The sequence below is a fragment of the Octopus sinensis genome, linkage group LG17 (genome assembly GCF_006345805.1).
Source record: "Octopus sinensis linkage group LG17, ASM634580v1, whole genome shotgun sequence".
Taxonomy (NCBI): domain Eukaryota; kingdom Metazoa; phylum Mollusca; class Cephalopoda; order Octopoda; family Octopodidae; genus Octopus; species Octopus sinensis.
This window is the reverse complement of record NC_043013.1, coordinates 49,419,591-49,438,491: the sequence shown is the minus strand read 5'-3', so window position 1 is coordinate 49,438,491 and position 18,901 is coordinate 49,419,591. Positions and strand designations below refer to the sequence as shown.

Below are 18,901 nucleotides of genomic sequence, written 5' to 3'. Positions count from 1 at the left end.
ATTCACATTTATCTGATAAAAAGTTATATACTGAAGTGAAGATGATAGTATTAGAAGTAGGTCCATGTTAGCCCAAGTTCCAGCTAGCTCTGTGAAATATTCATGAATTTTACAGCACTGCCATGGCTTAATTGTGGTAAGTTATTTCTCCCTTTGGTATCTGTTTACTGCTGAGTGTATTTGTACAGAAGCGGTAACTTGATTTAAACTGCCTACTTTGGTTGATTGTCTGGCTCCCTTTAGAATTGGTTGTTTGCAGCTTTTGTGCATGGTAACAATGCTAGAATTTCTTTTGTTTTGGTCAAATGAAAAATATGATTAATGAAAAGCCAAAAGCCAGAAAATAAGTTATTCTAAAATATGTGGATTTTAAATTATGATATAAATGTCTCTTCTTTTTAATTAATTTAATTTTTCAAAATATATGATCTGTGCCTGTAAACCCCTTTTTATTCATTTGCTTATTTATGTACTATCTCTATGGTTAGAATGAACAAGTCAGTTTAAAGTTGTGTCGAAATGTCTCATCTCTTCCCTCCACCATCACTTTTTCTTCTCTTTCTCTTTGTTTTCACCATAAATTAAAGCACTAAGATTTGAAATAAATGAATGAACCAGCACTATATAATTTTTCACCAAAGACTAATGTTATTCATAGCTACTGATTTAGCATTTCTGTTTTTTTGTTAGTGTTATTATATACATTTTCTAGACATAGTTAAGATTTTGATAATCTTTACTTTTAATAACATAAATGTATGTCCATCTCTTTTTAAATTGATTACTGAATTCTATTGAATAACATTTTATCAAATTTAGATTACTAAGTCAAATTAAATTCTACATTGACTACAAACATTTTTTAATGCACTTAACTTCAAATGCCATTGCCCACAGGTCAATAGATAGATCATATTTTCAGTTAATTATTATAATTTCTGTAAATTATGAACTCAGATTATAAAACGTTATCCAAATGCTTCTTCAAAATCTATTTCTAGAATGCTTTAGTGGCTTGCTGAAGAATTTGTTGTTGGTGTTGTCATAATTCAAAATTGCATTTCGGTAGTTGAAAGTGCCACGTTTGAAATAAAAAGAAATAGACACAATCAGTTTCTATTGTTTTGATAGAAGTTATTTCTAGAGTGGTGAAGATTGATTGTACTAAACCTAGAGCTGCATACCTTTCAATTATCTCTAGATGTCATATTTTAAAATTTATTTAGGTCAAATATATTCTCAAACAACTCCAATATTATTAATCGGAATTACAGAGCATGGAAACTTTATAACCCTAAATTATTTTACTGTTAAAATACTTTTGTTATAACAATTTTACCTGTCATGGATGACTAATTCCTACTACTTTGGTATAAAATATAAGTGTGCCACATTTTCTTTCTATGTTGACCGAAAGGAATAGAATAAGGCATATACTTAATAGTAATTTCTTATAATCAAGGAATTTAATTACATAGCCATCACAGAAAAATAATTCATTTTCATTTTGATATTTATTTTGAAATGGATTCACAAGTTGTGTATAATAGATTTTTGAAGATAATATATAATTCTTTTTATACATTTGATAATATAAAACTGCTCAAAACAACACTCAGTTTCTTAAATAAATAGACTGTCAAACAAATAGTTGTACAATGTGCATTGAAAAAAATATCTATTATTTATATTTTTTAATATTTACACCTTTATGATGTTAATGCTTACATCTTGAACAAATTGTATCATAGATTTGTATTTCTTTGACAAATATGTTTTATATTCAGTGTAAAATTCTTAGTTGGCATATTTATATTGTTTTCAACATATTATTTAGCATGTCTTAGTAATTTTGTGTCTGTGTATATTGATATATTTATAATGTGTATTTTTTTTTAATGAGTAATCTTTTATTTCCAAATGTTATTATTTTCTCTTTAGACAAAAAAACAAAAAAGCAAAAAAAAAAAAACATAGATTTTAATCCTTGTTGAAATATAAAGAAGAAAACTAATAGTGATGACTTGTCTTAGTCTTATGGAGTTTATAGTTTCTGAATATTTATAATAAAATGCAATTTTTTTTTTATAGAGAATCAGTCTTTTTGTGTCTCTTTGTCCTGACTTTTTTGGCTTGTGTATATATATATTTATGCACAGTCAGTAAATGAATATCTTTATAAGAGATTACTATAAATATTTTTGAAAGGAAGATACTTCACTTTATTTGTTAAATTATTAATATTCAAATTAATTCAAAGGTGGTGAGCTGGTAGAACCTTTAGTATGCTTAGTGGAATGTTGTCCTTCATTATGGTCTGAGTTCAACTTCTGCCAAAGTTTACTTAACCTTTCATCCTTGATAAAATAAGTACCAGTTGAGCACTGGGGTTGATGTACTCAATGTACCCCCTTTAACAAAATTGCTGGCCTTGTGCCAAAATTTGAAACAAATATTTATTTAAATTATTTAGACTATGGTGTGATTTCAAGCATAAAATTTTTCTCTATGACATGTATAGAAATACACATATATACCAATATCACTTATATTTGATTCTATAATTTATAAGTCAAATATTTTTATTCTATGTGAGTATGATACAAAGAGAAAGGTTGATCTTATAATTCATTCATTCAGAACCTTAATTAAGAAATTAAATTCCTTTGAAATTGGAATATGATTCAGAGGAACTTATCATCAAACTTTGTGATGTATTCTAGTCAGAGTTTTACATAGGCAATTCCACCTGGTCATTACATATTTGCAATATAAGAAAATGACTGCAAAATCATCAAAGCATATGTTAGTTTGTAGATGACTATTTTACTGAAATTTTTAACTGGAATAATGATAGCTTGTTGCTAAAGGCATGAAACTATAAATTACTAGGAGCTTTTAGACGGTCAAATGTTTTTTTTGTTCTTGATTGAATCCACTTTGCCTGTCTTCTCTGCATACTGCATTTCCCTACCTTTCAATATTATTCAATTTTATTTACAGTTTCTATTTAATTTTACAATTTTACTTATTTTTTTTTTTTAAATGTCATATATCACAACTGAAATATTGAATGAATTCCTTTTCCACAGTTTCCATCACTTACAGCTAAAGTGTTTTTTATGTCATTTTAAAACAATTTCGAAGTTTTTTTTTCCCTCACAATGATTATGAATGTAATAGCAATCCAGGTATTTAAGTATTGTTTTAAAGAAAGAATGCTAACCTCACATTCACTTAATGTTTCAGCTAAGTAGAAATCTTATAAGTACCATCTAAAATGCTATCTTTTCCTTTTTGTTTCATAAGGTATCATGACCTCACATAATGTATCATAGGATATCTTGTATATATTGTATAGTCAACTATCATATTTATAGTCAGGTAATCAATGAAGTTTCATCAAATATACTGTCTACTTTATTATTATTACTATTATTAATATTTATTATATTCAAACGTGATCATTACCAGCATCACCTTACTGGCATTTGTGCCAGTAACACGTGAAAAACATTTGAGTGAGGTCGTTGCCAGTGCCGCTGGACTGGCTCCTGTGCAGGTGGCACATAAAAAACAGCACTTGAGCGTGGCCGCTGCCAGTACCGCCTGACTGGCCCTCATGCCAGTGGCACATAAAAGCACCCACTACACTCTCAGAGTAGTTGGCATTAGGAAGGGCATCCAGTTGTAGAAACTCTGCCAGATCAGATTGGAGCCTGGTGCTGCCATCTGGTTTGCCAGTCCTCAGTCAAATCGTCCAACCCATGCTAGCATGGAAAGCAGACGTTAAATGATTATTATTATTAATATTAGGGTGGTAAGCTATTAAAACCATTAGCATGCCAGACAAAATGTTTAGCAGCATTTCTTCAGTGTTCCAATTTTCTTTAAGGCTGGCTTCTCCTTTCATTCTTTTGGGATCACTAAATTAGGAACCTGTTGAGCACTAGTGTTGATGTAATTGCTTAGACTCAACCAAAATTTCTGGCCTTGTGCTTATAATAGAAATTATTATTATTACTATTGAGTGGAAGAGCAGCACACACCATCAAAATGATGCTGGGGTACAAATATATGAAGACCAATATACCTACCATGACCACCTGTCTGATATACCAAGCACATTCATCACAACCACACTTGTGCAACATGATGGTCTCATATCTAGATAAATAAAGCATAACCTCGCAGGTGGGGCACAGTTAGAATTTACTTCAAGTCAAGTAGCCCATTGCACTCAAAAGATCCCTAAATAAGGGTTGTCTAAGGATGCTGAACGAAACACCCCTGTTCCCAGAGGTGGATTATTCAAACCCCAAAGAATTTCTCTCAGCACATGGATATGATGCTTCCTCACTACTTCTGTTCATGATCAGAGATGCACATATCGTCAGCCAATAATTATTATCATTATTATCATTATCATTGGCGCAGGAGTGGCTGTGTGATAAGTAGCTTGCTTACCAACCACATGGTTCCGGGTTCAGTCCCACTGTGTGGCATCTTGGGCAAGTGTCTTCTGCTATAGCCTCGGGCCGACCAATGCCTTGTGAGTGGATTTGGTAGACGGAAACTGAAAGAAGCCTGTCGTATATATGTATATATATATATGTGTGTGTGTGTATGTTTGTGTGTCTGTGTTTGTCCCCCTAGCATTGCTTGACAACTGATGCTGGTGTGTTTACGTCCCTGTCACTTAGCGGTTTGGCAAAAAAGACCGATAGAATAAGTCCTGGGGTCGATTTGCTTGACTAAAGGCGGTGCTCCAGCATGGCCACAGTCAAATGACTGAAACTAGTAAAAGAGTAAAGAGTAAGAGTAGTGAGCTGGCAGAATCATTAGCACGCTGGATGAAAAGCTTAGTGGCATTTCACCTGTCACTATGTTCTGAGTTCAAATTCTACCAAGGTTAACTTCGCCTTTCATCCTTTTGGGGTCAATAAATTAAGTACCTGTGAAACACTGAGGTTGATGTAATCAACTGGTCCTCCCCCAACAAAATTTCAGGCCTTGTGCCTTTAGTAGAAAGAATGCTATATTATTGCTATCATTATATGTTTGACTTTTGCTTTGTATTTGTACAAGTTGGCTCCAAGTCTCACCCAGAGACCTAAAGAAACAACAAGTTAGAAGTTCAAGTTGGTATTATGCCTAGGGTGTCATATATTTGGTTTTGCACATTCTAGAGAATGTTTAAGAAAATTATGTTTGTTTTAAAATTTGAGATTAAACAGACAGTATTTTACGTAGGATAGGGGCAATTCCCATGAGCACTATCTTTTGAATTTCTGCCATTTTGGAGTTTCCAGGTATCTGAGCTAGGTAGGGATCAAACCCTTTTGCTAGCATTCCTAGGGCACCTATGACAACAGGTATTGTTTTAGTCTTGAGGTTCCACATTTTGTCAATTTCTGTTTCAAGATCTTTATACTTGCTCAGTTTTTGGTAGGTCTTAACAGGTACATTTATGTTGATTGGGACAGCCATATCAATGAGGAAGCATGATTTTTGTCTGAAGTCTTTCAACATAATGTTTCCCCCACTTCAAAGTAAGCACCGCACACTTCGTAAAAAGGATTATTATTGTTATTATTAAGGCAGCGAGCTGGCAAAATTGTTAGCACGCTGGACGAAATGCATAGTGGTATTTTGCCTGTCACTACGTTCTGAGCTCAAATTATTATTATCATCATTATTAGTCAGGCATACTTTTCCACAGCTCGTCTCTTTGAATGAGCTGCAAACCTAGATTAAGCATAGACTGAGGAGGGGCACTTGGTACCTCGAGTACCATCAAGCACTCACAGCCCTCCACGAAGTGGGCAATGCAGTCAGTGGTAGTTCCATTCTAGTGTTCTATAGAAGGCTAATGGAGAGAAAGCGCGAATATGTTCTCGGGGAAGGTGGCTAGTTGATTACATTGATCCTAGTATTTGAATGGCCCTTTGTTTCATCAGATCCAAAGGGATGGAAGGCAGGTTGACCTGAGCAGCATTTGTATTCTGAATACGATTATATAGAAAGCTGGAACAAATCCTGCAAGGCATTTTGTCTAATGTTTTAATGATTCGATCAATCCACTGCCCTCGTGTAAAAAAATAAAACTCCCTTAACCCTTTCGTTACCAACCTGGCTGAAAGCGGATCTGGCTCTGTAGTACAAATGTCTTGGTTTCATAAGTTTTGAATTAAAATCTTCCACCAAACCTTTGTCACAATTTATGTTCCTGATACTAGCTTAATGATAACTAAGTTATTTTACTAAATTCTTTGTTATATTGAAAATAATTAAAAGAAACACAGAGCATCTCAAAATAAATACAGTAACAAAAGGGTTAAGTTTGCATTTCATATAAAATTCTAGATAATAACAGTGTTAATTATTTATAATATCATCACCTTAAATATGAACAAAGATATCAGGTCAATAATATATTAGGGAATCTTACTGAAGTTTGTGATATTTAGTATAAATTTTCATCATTTAAATATGTAGAAAAATTAGCTTTACTGTTGAAATTTGATTTTACCATAGTTATGGATTAACTATAGAGTGAAATATGGTTGATGGAAACTGTATGGAAACCTACTGGAAAGACTGGTCTTGTTCTTGAGTGGCAAACTTATATTGTTGCCAGATTTAACAGCACCATTGACTTTCAAGTTCCTTTAGCAGAGTACACTTTGTTGAAAGTATTTGAGTCAGGTTTCAAATCTGAGGGTGATTATTTCCCTGGACATTTACAGACACTTTTCTTCTTCCTTGGACTCGGCTATTATGAAAAAATTAAGAAACTGCTGCAATAAGAAAAGATTTGAAAATCTTTTTTTAAAAATATTTATTATATGATTAAGTATAATGAGTATAGGCGTGACTGCAGTGAAGGTGTTTGCTTCACATACACATAGCAGGAGTGGGTGTGTGGTAAGTAGCTTGCTTACCAACCACATGGTTCCGGGTTCAGTCCCACTGCGTGGCACCTTGCGCAAATGTCTTCTGCTATAGCCTCAGGCCGAACAAAGCCTTGTGAGTGGATTTGGTAGATGGAAACTGAAAGAAGCCTGTCGTATATATGTATATATATATATGCGTGTATGTGTTGGTGTGTCTGTGTTTGTCCCCCTAGCATTGCTTGACAACCGATGCTGGTGTGTTTACGTCCCCGTAACTTAGCGGTTTGGCAAAAGAGACCGATAGAATAAGTACTGGGCTTGCAAAGAATAAGTCCTGGGGTCGAGTTGCTCGATTAAAGGTGGTGCTCCAGCATGGCCGCAGTCAAATGACTGAAACAAGTAAAAGAGTAAAAGAGAGTAAAGAGTATAGCTCTAGGTTTGATCCCTTTGTGCAGCACCTTAGGCAAGTGATTTTTATTAAAGCTTCAGTGAAATTTGGGAGACATTTCTGTGTAAGCCTATCTATCCATCTATCTGTCAGTCTGTCAGTCTGTCAGTCAGTCTGTCAGTCAGTGGGAGTGAGTGTATGTATCAGCCAGGGATCAGCAGAATCAGTAAATCAAGCCAAAATACCTTTTGGTAATTGATTCCATTTAATCCAAGTTGTCTTGGCTCTTTTTCTTATGAGGAGGAGAAAATAGTCATTAAAAGGAAGCAAAGAATAAACAAAAAAAAAAAAGACTTCTGTTTAACGTTTATGCGTATAAAACATTCTATGGCCTACTTAGCACTTATGTGATTCTCTGCTTTGCAGTCTCAATCAATAGTCCTTCATTTAGACAAACCTTTGTAGTTGATTTTGCTGTTGCTTTTATGAATATAACGAAGATTATATTCATAATAAAATTCCTATTATGTCTATAAACTGTTGAGCTCATTTGTAGACAACAAATGACAATCCAAAGGTTTTACTTGATTTGAAATGAAGCCGGAATATTGATATTTAGAATGATTGTTTATCAACTCATTCGGGAAAAGACGAACATTTTAAAACATTTATTGGCATCAAAACACCTAGAATATACTGAACATAGTAATTGCATTTCATGTAAAAAAATTTTGAAAGGTTCTTTATACAAACCCAACTATTTTCTAGCAATTTTCTAGCAGGAGTGGCTGTGTGGTAAGTAGCTTGCTTACCAACCACATGGTTCTGGGTTCAGTCCCACTGCGTGGCATCTTCGGCAAGTGTCTTCTGCTATAGCCCCGGGCCGACCAATGCCTTGTGAGTGGATTTGGTAGACGGAAACTGAAAGAAGCCTGTCGTATATATGTATATATATATATGCATGTGTGTGTTTGTGTGTCTGTGTTTGTCCCCCTAGCATTGCTTGACAACCGATGCTGGTGTGTTTATGTCCCCGTCACTTAGCGGTTCGGCGACTGATAGAATAAGTACTGGGCTTACAAAGAATAAGTCTCGGGGTCAATTTGCTCAACTAAAGGCGGTGCTCCAGAATGGCCGCTGTCAAATGACTGAAACAAGTAAAAGAGTAAAAGAGTAAACTCAACTATTTTCTAGCAATTTTTATGGTAACAAATAAATTGTTGTCATTATCTTTTCTTGTTTCATCTGGATTTTGTTTTTTTGGCTGATTGCTGATCTTTACATCTTTTCACAAATATTAATGATGAAATCAATGAAAAATAAGATGAGTGAGCAGAAAAATCATCTTTTTGTAACAGTTTGCTGCTGTTTTTCTCTCACTGGAATACTTTTAATTTCTTATTTTAATGAATTTTGTTAACACTTTATGACAAATTTAACAACTCTTCTAGTTTTTCAGGTCAACAATGGAGTGGCTACCACAGACCCTTTCTTACACTCTCCTACTTATCCTCTAAATTCCTTTTACCTTCCTTTTCTCCAGTCCCCTCCTAAGGGAGCAACCATCCCATACCGTCCAAAACCTGTAATGCCTCCAGTGATATTTGCTGGTGGACAGGCATATACCATTCAAGGACAAGTACCAGTTCCAAGCCCAGAAGTAAGTTTCTTTGTATTATTATTGATATTGCACACTGTCAAACTTATAATTGGGCACTGTTTATTACTATAGATTGCTTTGCAGTATTTAATTTCACCCCTTTGCACCCTCAATTCAAATAGCTTTTCCTTTCCAAGTTCAACAAAATAAATGCTGAAATTAATGGGGTGCAATTGACCATATCCACACACACAATTTAAGGCACTGTGTTAATGTTAGAGATTTTTATTGTTAATTTTGACGAGAGTTTCAGGTGAGTAGATTCTGACTTACTGACATTGCAATTCAAGTTGTGGTAGCTTGAAACTTCTGAAGAGAACTTGACCATGATAATTGTGTCTCAGACAAGTTTGTGCAATTTACAGTCTATCTGAAGTTTGGTTCTACACTAAACATATTTCTCCATTGAAACCTGTGGAAGTCAAAATACTTTGGGGAAGGAGTTTCTTTTGTGTGTGTGTGTGTTGTGTGTGTGTGTGTGTGTGTGTGTGTCTGTGTGTATGTGTGTGTGTGTGTGTGATGTTAGTTTTGACATTTCTTGTAAAATTTTAAAGTTTCTTTTGTTGTGAAAATTTTATGGTAATAAAAAGTACCCTCTGTGTGAAAAGTCTGGCTGTATCCGAAAAAATATATATTATGAAACAAAAATAAACACAAAATTTATTACACGAATCTGTTACCACCACGACAGTCAACTAGTTGACACCGAACACGAGTTTGATGTTGAATACATCCACGAATTTTCCGCTCAGATAGCTCTTCCCAAGACTGCAAGACGGCTTCGTGCAATTCATGCCTCGTTGTAGGGTTTTTCAGTTCAACTTTATCGGCCAAAACTTTGAAAATGCCTTCATCTAATGGATTCCACGTGTAAACATGTGTTGAATAGAACTCACTGAATAAATCTTAATTAACTGTGTTGTCAATTGTATGCACCTGACATATGCTAACGTGTATGCAGCCAGACTTTTCACACATAAAATATTTATTTAGAATGTGTGGTTGTGTATGTTGCTATATTTTATTGAGTGGTGAACACAGAATATGTGCTGTGTGGGTTGTGTTATAGTATTAGTAGAAAGTTGGTTGTATGAATTATGTTATTGAATTAAAAATGTCCTATTTATTTCTACTTTAAAGTCTTTGAACTTTGATAGTTCTTTTGTACTTCTTTTGTAGTATTATGTTCATCTATCTAATCACTTTTTAATTAACTATTAGATTATATCTAATTCAAGATCGCCTTCAAATAAAGAAATCTTTCCAATGTGTCCTTTCTTTATTTAAGGTGGCAGGACATCATTTAAGAGAGATTTGGTTGTACATGCTCTCTCATTGGATTCATATTTAACACTTAAATATGTTTCTAAATGTTGCTGTTATCCATTTATGTTCAGTATTGCTGCATTCACCTCATGTTCATAGCTACAAGAGTATACTCCCCAGTAGTTCTTTATACAAGAGCTGGTCTTAATTACAACTGCTGCTCTGTTTTGTCATTGCCAATTTGCATAAAGTAGTGGATTATAATATTTCTTTAACCTAAGGTGGCAAGCTGGCAGAATTGTTAGCATACTGGGCAAAATGCATAGTGGCATCTCATCTGTCTTTATGTTTTGAGTTCAAATTCTGCTGAGGTCAACTTTGCCTTTCAGCCATTTGGGGTTACTGAAATAAATACCAGCTGAGAACTGGGGTTGATATAATGGACTTATCCCCTCCCCTGAAGTTGTTGGCTTGTGCCAAAATTTGAAACCATTATTTCTTTAATCTATCTTTATGCAAAAATTAAGAGATATTTACTAAAAAGAAGTGTATACATATTAGCTTTAATTGATAGAGAGCATAATTTCCTTGGCAGGAAAAATACTGTTGCATTCATTAATTATTTGATCTAAATTGTAAGTTAAAGTTTGAGATTTGCTTATATTACTTTAGAAGTAAATTTCTAAAAGTTCTAAAAAGCTCATTAAACATATCTGCACAGTGTCAAAGTGCAACATAAGAAATAATATGGGACATAACATATATGTATATTCCAAATATAAACTTTTTTAAAGGTTTATTAACCAGGATTATATTCATCACTATGTTCCTAATGGAGTCCATTATTATTTCATGCAAAGTAAAATTGTTAGTGAGTCAGACAAAATGCATATCTTTCAGCTTTTTACATTCTGAGAGGACAACATTGTCTTTCAGCCTTTCAAGATCAACAGAATAAGTACCGGTTGAGCATTATATTTATATCTATCCACTCAGTCGAAGTCGACTCTCGGTTACTCATTGGATCAGCGTCCTCCAGTCAGTTCTATCCTGGGCCACTTCTTTCAGATTGGCTATGTCCATGCCAGTATCACTCTTGATGGTGTCAAGCCAGTGGGTTCTTGGTCGGCTTCTTCCTCTCTTGCCACTGACCATTCTGAGCATGATATCCTTCTCCAGGGATTTTCTCCACATAATATGAGCGAAATATGCCAATCTATGCTTGGTGATCCTAGCTTCTAGTGACATTTTCGGCCCTATCTGCTTAAGAACTTCTCCATTGATTGAGCATTAGGATCAACATAATCAAATATACCCCCTTCTCTAAAATGCTGGCCTTGTACTATAATTTGAAAACCATTATTATTACATGCGAGACATTTTATTTTAATTCTAGGTCAATAAACTGCATCATCAATTTTCTTTGGGACAGACTGTACCAATTATCCCTGCAGCGTCTCAAACATTGTTACCAGGTAATATTTCTCAAAATCATTTAATATATTTTAATAAAATAATATATAAATACAATAACAGAATATATTAATATTTCATTAACATATGCCTTTTAAATAACTAATACCTTGTTGAATAACATATAAACTGTTTTGCTTCACTTATAAATGTATTTTAACCCTTTCGTTACCAACCCGGCTGAAACCGCCTCTGGCTCTGTAGTACAAATGTTTTGTTTTCATAAGTTTTGAATTAAAATCTTCCACCAAACCTTAGTCGCAATTTATGTTCCTAACACTAGCTGAATGATAACTAAGTTATTTTACTAAATTCTTTGTTATATTTAAAATTAATTGAAAGAAACACAGAGCATCTCAAAATAAATACGGTAATGAAAGGGTTAATAAGTAATGAATTTCATAGAATTCTTCTCAGCTCAAGAAATTAATTAAAGATGATTCATTTCTTCATGTAATTCATAGATAATTAAACAATGAATAATTTATTGATGTGCATTTGCTTTGTTTCATTCTTTTTGTGCCAGTTAATTATAGTTTATTATTTTGTTAATTTTGTTTACTAACCAACTCTTTTTCTTAATACAGGACATCTTTCTCTCCCAGGTGTTTCTCCAGTTTCATTTTCTCGACCAAACAATGCAGCTGCTACAGTACAAAATAGTCAACAAACAACTGAAATGTCAATACCAAATGATTTGATTGGGTGTATTATAGGACGTGCTGGACAGAAAATCAATGAAATTAGGTATGATACTTTGGTATCAGAAAATATGTTTTCTATATTCTCCTTCATCAGTCACTTTGTAATTAAGAATTTAATTCTTAAATGACTGGAGAGGTTTCTCTCTATAAATATCTCAATCCTGTGAGGAACTAAAGATTTTGACAAAGTAAGGCCTCTCCAGAATACAAGCCATAAAAATATAATTATTTCATGAATTCAGAGGAAATTTCCTGATACAGTATAATGACCATTGATGTACATGTTGAATGTGACTTTTATCTCTTGTCATGTTACTGTCACATGCTAAGTTAGGTCAAATGCAATTCCTTAGATATTGGTTTCCTAATTAAATCACTAATAAATAAATAGTGACAGATATTAATAATACCACAAAATACTAACTCACTGCTTAAGGTATTAACTGTTACTGTGCTTGAAAATTAATAGAAAAAATTCGAAGATATTTACATGAATAGTACAGACAAGAAATCTTTTGACAAGAAGTTCCTTCTGAAATGAGGTTAAACTTTGTTTCTTGCACAGAAGAATTCTTAGTTCTAGTTTTTGATCCCCAAACAACAATATTTAACTGGTTTTATGCAGTATAGGATCTGGTCACAGGTGTGTATAATGTCATATAGGACTTTGAGATGTAAAGAAATTCAAAAGTTAGTGATACATTAAAATTTTGAAGAAAACGGCAACACAAAATATGTAGAATTCATGTAAAGTGTATTTATTTGACACTGATTTGTCTAAGCAAATCTTATCATCAAAGACTGGATATGTTGAGATTTGTATGTGAATATATACATATATTAAGTGGAATTTCTCAGTATCAATTTAAGAGTGCCATTACTGTTATATTACTGTTATATTGTATACTGTGAAGGCACATGACTCAGTGGTTAGAGCATTGAGCTTACGATCGTGAGGTTGTGAGTTCGAATTCTGGACCGGGCTGCGTGTTGTGTTCTTGAGCAAGACACTTTATTTCATGTTGCTCCAGTCCACTCAGCTGTAGAAATGAGTTGTGACATCACTGGTGCCAAGCTGTATTGGCCCCTTTGCCTTTCCCTTGGATAACACTGGTGGCGTGGAGAGGGGAAGCCAGTATGCATGGGTGACTGATGGTCTTCCATAAACCACCTTGCCCAGACTTGTGACTAGGAGGGTAACTTTCTAGGTGCAATCCTATGGTCAGTGTCATGACCGAAGGGGATCCCGATCTGACTGACCGATCGATATTGTGTGCTATAATTGAGGAATGTGTGATAACAGCTAGAGCAGCTTTCATTACACATTTGTATTTCATTTCTACTGCTACTGATTTCCATCGATACTGAACAGATATATCTGTGTTGAAATGTTTTCATTTCTTAAATAATTTACACTTTTCATATATTTAAATTTGTTTACAATTGGATACTTCTTGAACCAGTTCATTCACCATCATCATTTAACATCCACTTTTCCAGACTTGTATGGGTCTGATGGAATGTGTTGAGTCAGATTTTTCTTATGGATGGATGCCTTTCTTGTTGCCAACCCTCATAAGATAATACTTTACATGGCCAGACATGTTTTCCACTGAAGACTGGAAATGAATAACATCACTTGTATGACAGTGATGCTTGTTTACAACCATCACATGATATCAAAACAAGTGTATACACAAACACAAATCTATATATGCCTGCATTCATTCATACACACGCAATGATCTTCACTCAGTTTCTGCTTACCAAATCCTGCTCCTAAACCTTTGATCAGTCTGGAGTTATAGTAGAAGACAAAGTGGGATTGAACCAGTGACTGCATGCCTGGGGTGCAAGCTTTTCAACCATGTGTGTTTATTATCCTTATTGTCATGTATAATTGCTTTTGGTTTGTGAATAATATTTACTGTTTATTTGCTATTTTATATAGTGTGTTATCAAGGATATACTACATTCCTTTTTAACAATTGACAAAATTAAACACTGATAATTAAGCAAGCTATTTATTTTTCTGGTTTCTATAAAGTATATTTTGATCAAATTGAAGTTATAAATTCATATAAATGTATATAAAACAAGAAAATCAATAATATTGCTTAAGGCTTAATAAATATTTTAATGCAAATAAAAGTCATTTGATACAGAAAAATGGTACCAAATAAAAAAATATATTTCAGCATTCAAATAATAAAACTATAATTTTTCTTTTTGCCTAAACATCTACATTAATTTAAAGAAAAATATAAATTGTTATTTATCATTTTATTATAGACAAATTTCAGGTGCTACAATAAAGATTTCTAATGCAGAAGAAGGTTCTTCTGATAGAAAAGTAACAATAACTGGAACTCCTGATACAATTGGGTTAGCTCAGTACCTCATTAACACCAGGTGAGTTATGATTTCTATATCTTTGTTAAATACATGTCTTGTAAGGTTAACTAAAAATATGAATTAGATTGTTAGGAATACTATTTAATATATGAGAAACAAAATAAATATTAAAATAATCATAGGTTGGTAGCAAACTTTACTTAGTTTTAAAAACTATTAGTTTGTGAGTAGAAAATAAAAGGAATAGAAAGCACAATTGTATTCAAATAGTTTAAGATTCTCTCATAACTAGTTGAAATACCAAAACATTTTCCAGAGTTTCTAAAGTTCTAGTTTATAAGTTATTTCTGTCATGAAACATTAAAACCTAGTATGGTGTTTAGTCAAATATTTCTCTAACTATTAAAAATATAGATTTTGTTTAGAGAATAAATATTCTTAGTTTACAGTATATGAATGTGTATGTGTGAATGTATGTGTGCTGTATGTATGTGTGTATATATATATATATATATGAGTATATATGTACATATGAATATATATATATACATACATATATATATTTTTATATATATATATATATTTATGTATATATATAGTTATGTATATATATGTATACATACATACATATATATATATATATATATATATATATATATATGTATGTATGTATGTATTTACATATAGTTGTCTAAGAATCTATAAATCAGAAAAAATATACATGCATATATTAGTCAATAGAGTGAATATATTAATCAAAGTATACAGTATTGTGGATCCATTTCAACTGGTCTTGCCAATCAGTTTTGCATGGGATATTAGATAGCCAGATATTTGATAACTGTGTGGCTAAGTAATCTTTGAAACTGATTGGTAAGGTCAGTAATACTGTATGAATATATATATATATATATATATATATATATATATATTATATATATATATATATATATATATATATATATATATATAATATATATATATATAATCCCTGCCATCATCATTTATCACCCATGTCCCATCCTGGCATGAGTTGGATGATTTGACAGTATCCACTGAGCCCAATGACTGCATCATGTTTCTGTGTCTGCTTTGATATGGTTTCTATGGCTGGGGACCCCTTCCCACGTAAGCACATTACACCATATACTGGGTGCTTCTTCTGTCCTGTCCTACCATCACTACTGAAATTACCATGCAGCACATAGATTATGAACTATAAAGAGGTCTTTATGCTTGAAAGTGAGATGTAAAATATGAGAGAAGAGGGTAGATTATGTTCTTGTTGTAGAGTAATGACATGACTACTCACATTTATAAGGAGTGAAATGGCAAAGAATTGCATCAGTTGATGAGATACTGTACCTGCAATCCATGCTAGTGTGGAAGCAATGATGGACATATACATATGCAAGCAGTTTTGCACAAAAGAGAGCTCAATATTAGTACAATATTAGTACATTATAACAAAAATAGGCAACATAATCCTTAGGTGATTTATCAAATAATCAGCTTTAAAAAAATCCTATTCTTTGTAGGCTGACCATCTTAAAATTGCTGTTAATGAACTTTAGCTGCAATGTAACATTAAATATCAGTGTTAGTTCTTCTTGTGCTCTAAAGCATATTGGGCAACAAGTTAACACCACTGGCTTCTGTTGGCCGTGGTTTTCTCTACGTTTGCCCATGTGATATTGACCTCTTGCATGTCAATTATGAATGTCCTTTGCCATGTAGTTTTTGGTCTACTTCTTTCTTTTTCGCCCCTTGGTGGTGTCCATTTCAAAGATTTTAGAATGGCATTGTTCTGTAACTGAAATATATGTCCTGCTAGTTTCAGTCTTTGTGCTCTGATGATTTTTGCTAAGTGGTCTTCCCAGTACATTCACAAAGTCCTTTTCACCCAACTTTAGTGGAACACATCGAGCTTTCTGTCCATTTTCACAGAGCTCTTCCATGTCTTACTAGCGCTGAGAACTGTTGATAGAATTCTGCTATTATAGAGTTAGATCTTTGTGTAAGCTAAAGGTGTTGGAGGACCAGATAGTGCACATTTTCTGGAAAAGTATTCATTAAAATTTAATAAAGTCTATAAGCACAAATTTATATTTTATGAATGCCTGTTTGCAAACTTATGACTGTTCTGGTCCAGGCACCACTAGTAATGCAAAGCAATGGAATCACAAACATCAATAAACATTTCATTTAGAATTTGTGTATGTTCTCGTTCAATGGCAGCCCTCAATTCATTAAATGTTGCAAGTTTTTATTGTCAGTCCTTGTAAAAATATGTAGTAGTGTGAATTCCAGTGAATGCAGAAGTTATTCTACTCAACCTCTTTGACCAATCCACCTATTTGTCAAAATTTCATCAAGATTCTTCCTTACATTACTGTAGTAGTGTTGGGCATTCCATCTCGCTGGAAATAAAATTCAACATTTTCAAAGATCTCTTGAATGCTTTGTGTGACAGATTGTCAAAAGTTCAAGTAAATGGAACTGGTTACACACTGTCAAGAAAAGAATAGTCCAATTAATTCTTGTGATGGTATGATGCACCATACTGTGACTCCTGGTAAATTACCAGAACATACTTCCATAATATGCAAATTCTCAGATCCCTAATAAGTGCAACTGTGGCAGTTAACTGAACTATTTAAATTTATCCTCATCACTCCAAATTACCTTTGTTGCAAAGATTCAGTGAAACCATGGACTATTCTTGGACTGTCATTTTACCAAGGGCAGCATTTCAAATGGGACGGATGTTTGGTTTTTTTAAATTCCTGCCTTATGACTCACTTACTGGACAGATTTTCTTGAACTCTGGGAATACGCTTCTAGAATCCTTCCTTGTGGGGCTTATCAGTGCCTGCAGTGTTTTGGAATATTTTTTATAGACATTCTGAACAGTTCTAACTGCTTCAAACTTATCTCTAATTTGAGTGATGGTGAATTACGTAGGTGGATATGCTTCAAGCTTCCCTCTAAACAGTCTTTGCACTTTCAGTAGTCCTTTAGGCTAAATTTCCTTTCTTCAAGGCTTAGTCTGGTTCCCTTCATTATTTCTAATAGGTTAAATCTAAAAAATATAAACTGAGTTGTCGACTGTTAAAGTACATATACATTTTTGGGGGGATGCCCTATGTATGTATGTATGTATGTATGTATGTATGTATGTATGTATGTATGTATGTATGTATGTATGTATGTATGTATGTGAGTGTGTGCGTGTGCGTGCGTGCGTGTGTGTGTGGTGTGGTGTGGTGTGTGTGTGTGTGTGTGTGAATGTGCATGTATAGTGCTAGTTAAAGTGAAAAACAATCAGTATTTAGAAGAGATCATGTTCTTTTGTGAAAATTTCTTCAAAGTTAGTTTTGAATTAAAGCACATTTCATTGAAGACTGCAAAATCAAAATACATACACCTGGTCCAATGTATTAATTAAACCTTCACACCATTATTGTTGACTTTAGAAAGGGTTGTTGTTGCTGGTCCTTAAGGTGAAAGTTTGGAAGATTATAATAATGGAGAAGGTGACATAATGCTGCCTGCTGTTCTTTCTGAGTTTTAAATTATTGACAAATTTATCAGTCTTGCAGATAAAGACCTCCTTAACTCCCTAAAGCAAAGCATAAAGATGTTTTTTAGTGGCTTTGAGTTTAATATCAGTTAATGACAGATATATATTTATGGAAAGCAAGAGACATCTAACTGCTGACAGAGATTTATTGATCCAGGTATAAACAAATTCAGGTGTATATTCATTTTTACACATACACTCACATTTACAAGTATATACACTTATAGATTTATGAACACACACACACACATATACACATACATGTACATGCACGTACATACGCATTCACTTGTATGAATACATGCAAATGTATATGCAGAGATAGATATATTCACACATACTTATATACACATATGTATTCAAACATACATGTATTCATGAGTTTAGCTGCATACATAAACATATTTGCATACACACATATATACATATATATATATATATATATATATATATATATATATATATATATAAAATAAAATACAAAATGGGACAAGAACGCAAAACATCCGGACAACTAGGTGATACAAAAAGGGACAACAAAACATCCAACTAGATGATACAAAAAAACAAGGATGG

At 33.3% G+C, this 18,901-nt stretch overlaps 1 protein-coding gene across 19 annotated transcripts in view; it reads left to right on the top strand.

Annotated features, from left to right (window-relative positions):
- Nucleotides 1–18,901, top strand: part of LOC115220674 (poly(rC)-binding protein 3) — a 258,024-nt gene that overhangs the window by 178,527 nt on the left and 60,596 nt on the right. For 17 of the 19 annotated variants that reach the window (XM_036510560.1, XM_036510562.1, XM_036510566.1 and 14 more), the window contains 4 exons: nucleotides 8,744–8,944; nucleotides 11,607–11,685; nucleotides 12,271–12,430; nucleotides 14,680–14,799. In XM_036510560.1, coding sequence (XP_036366453.1) covers nucleotides 8,744–8,944; nucleotides 11,607–11,685; nucleotides 12,271–12,430; nucleotides 14,680–14,799 — 560 coding nt within the window. The remainder of the gene's footprint in view (nucleotides 1–8,743; nucleotides 8,945–11,606; nucleotides 11,686–12,270; nucleotides 12,431–14,679; nucleotides 14,800–18,901) is intronic. The other 2 variants (XM_036510559.1, XM_036510558.1) reach the window with 2 other exon arrangements.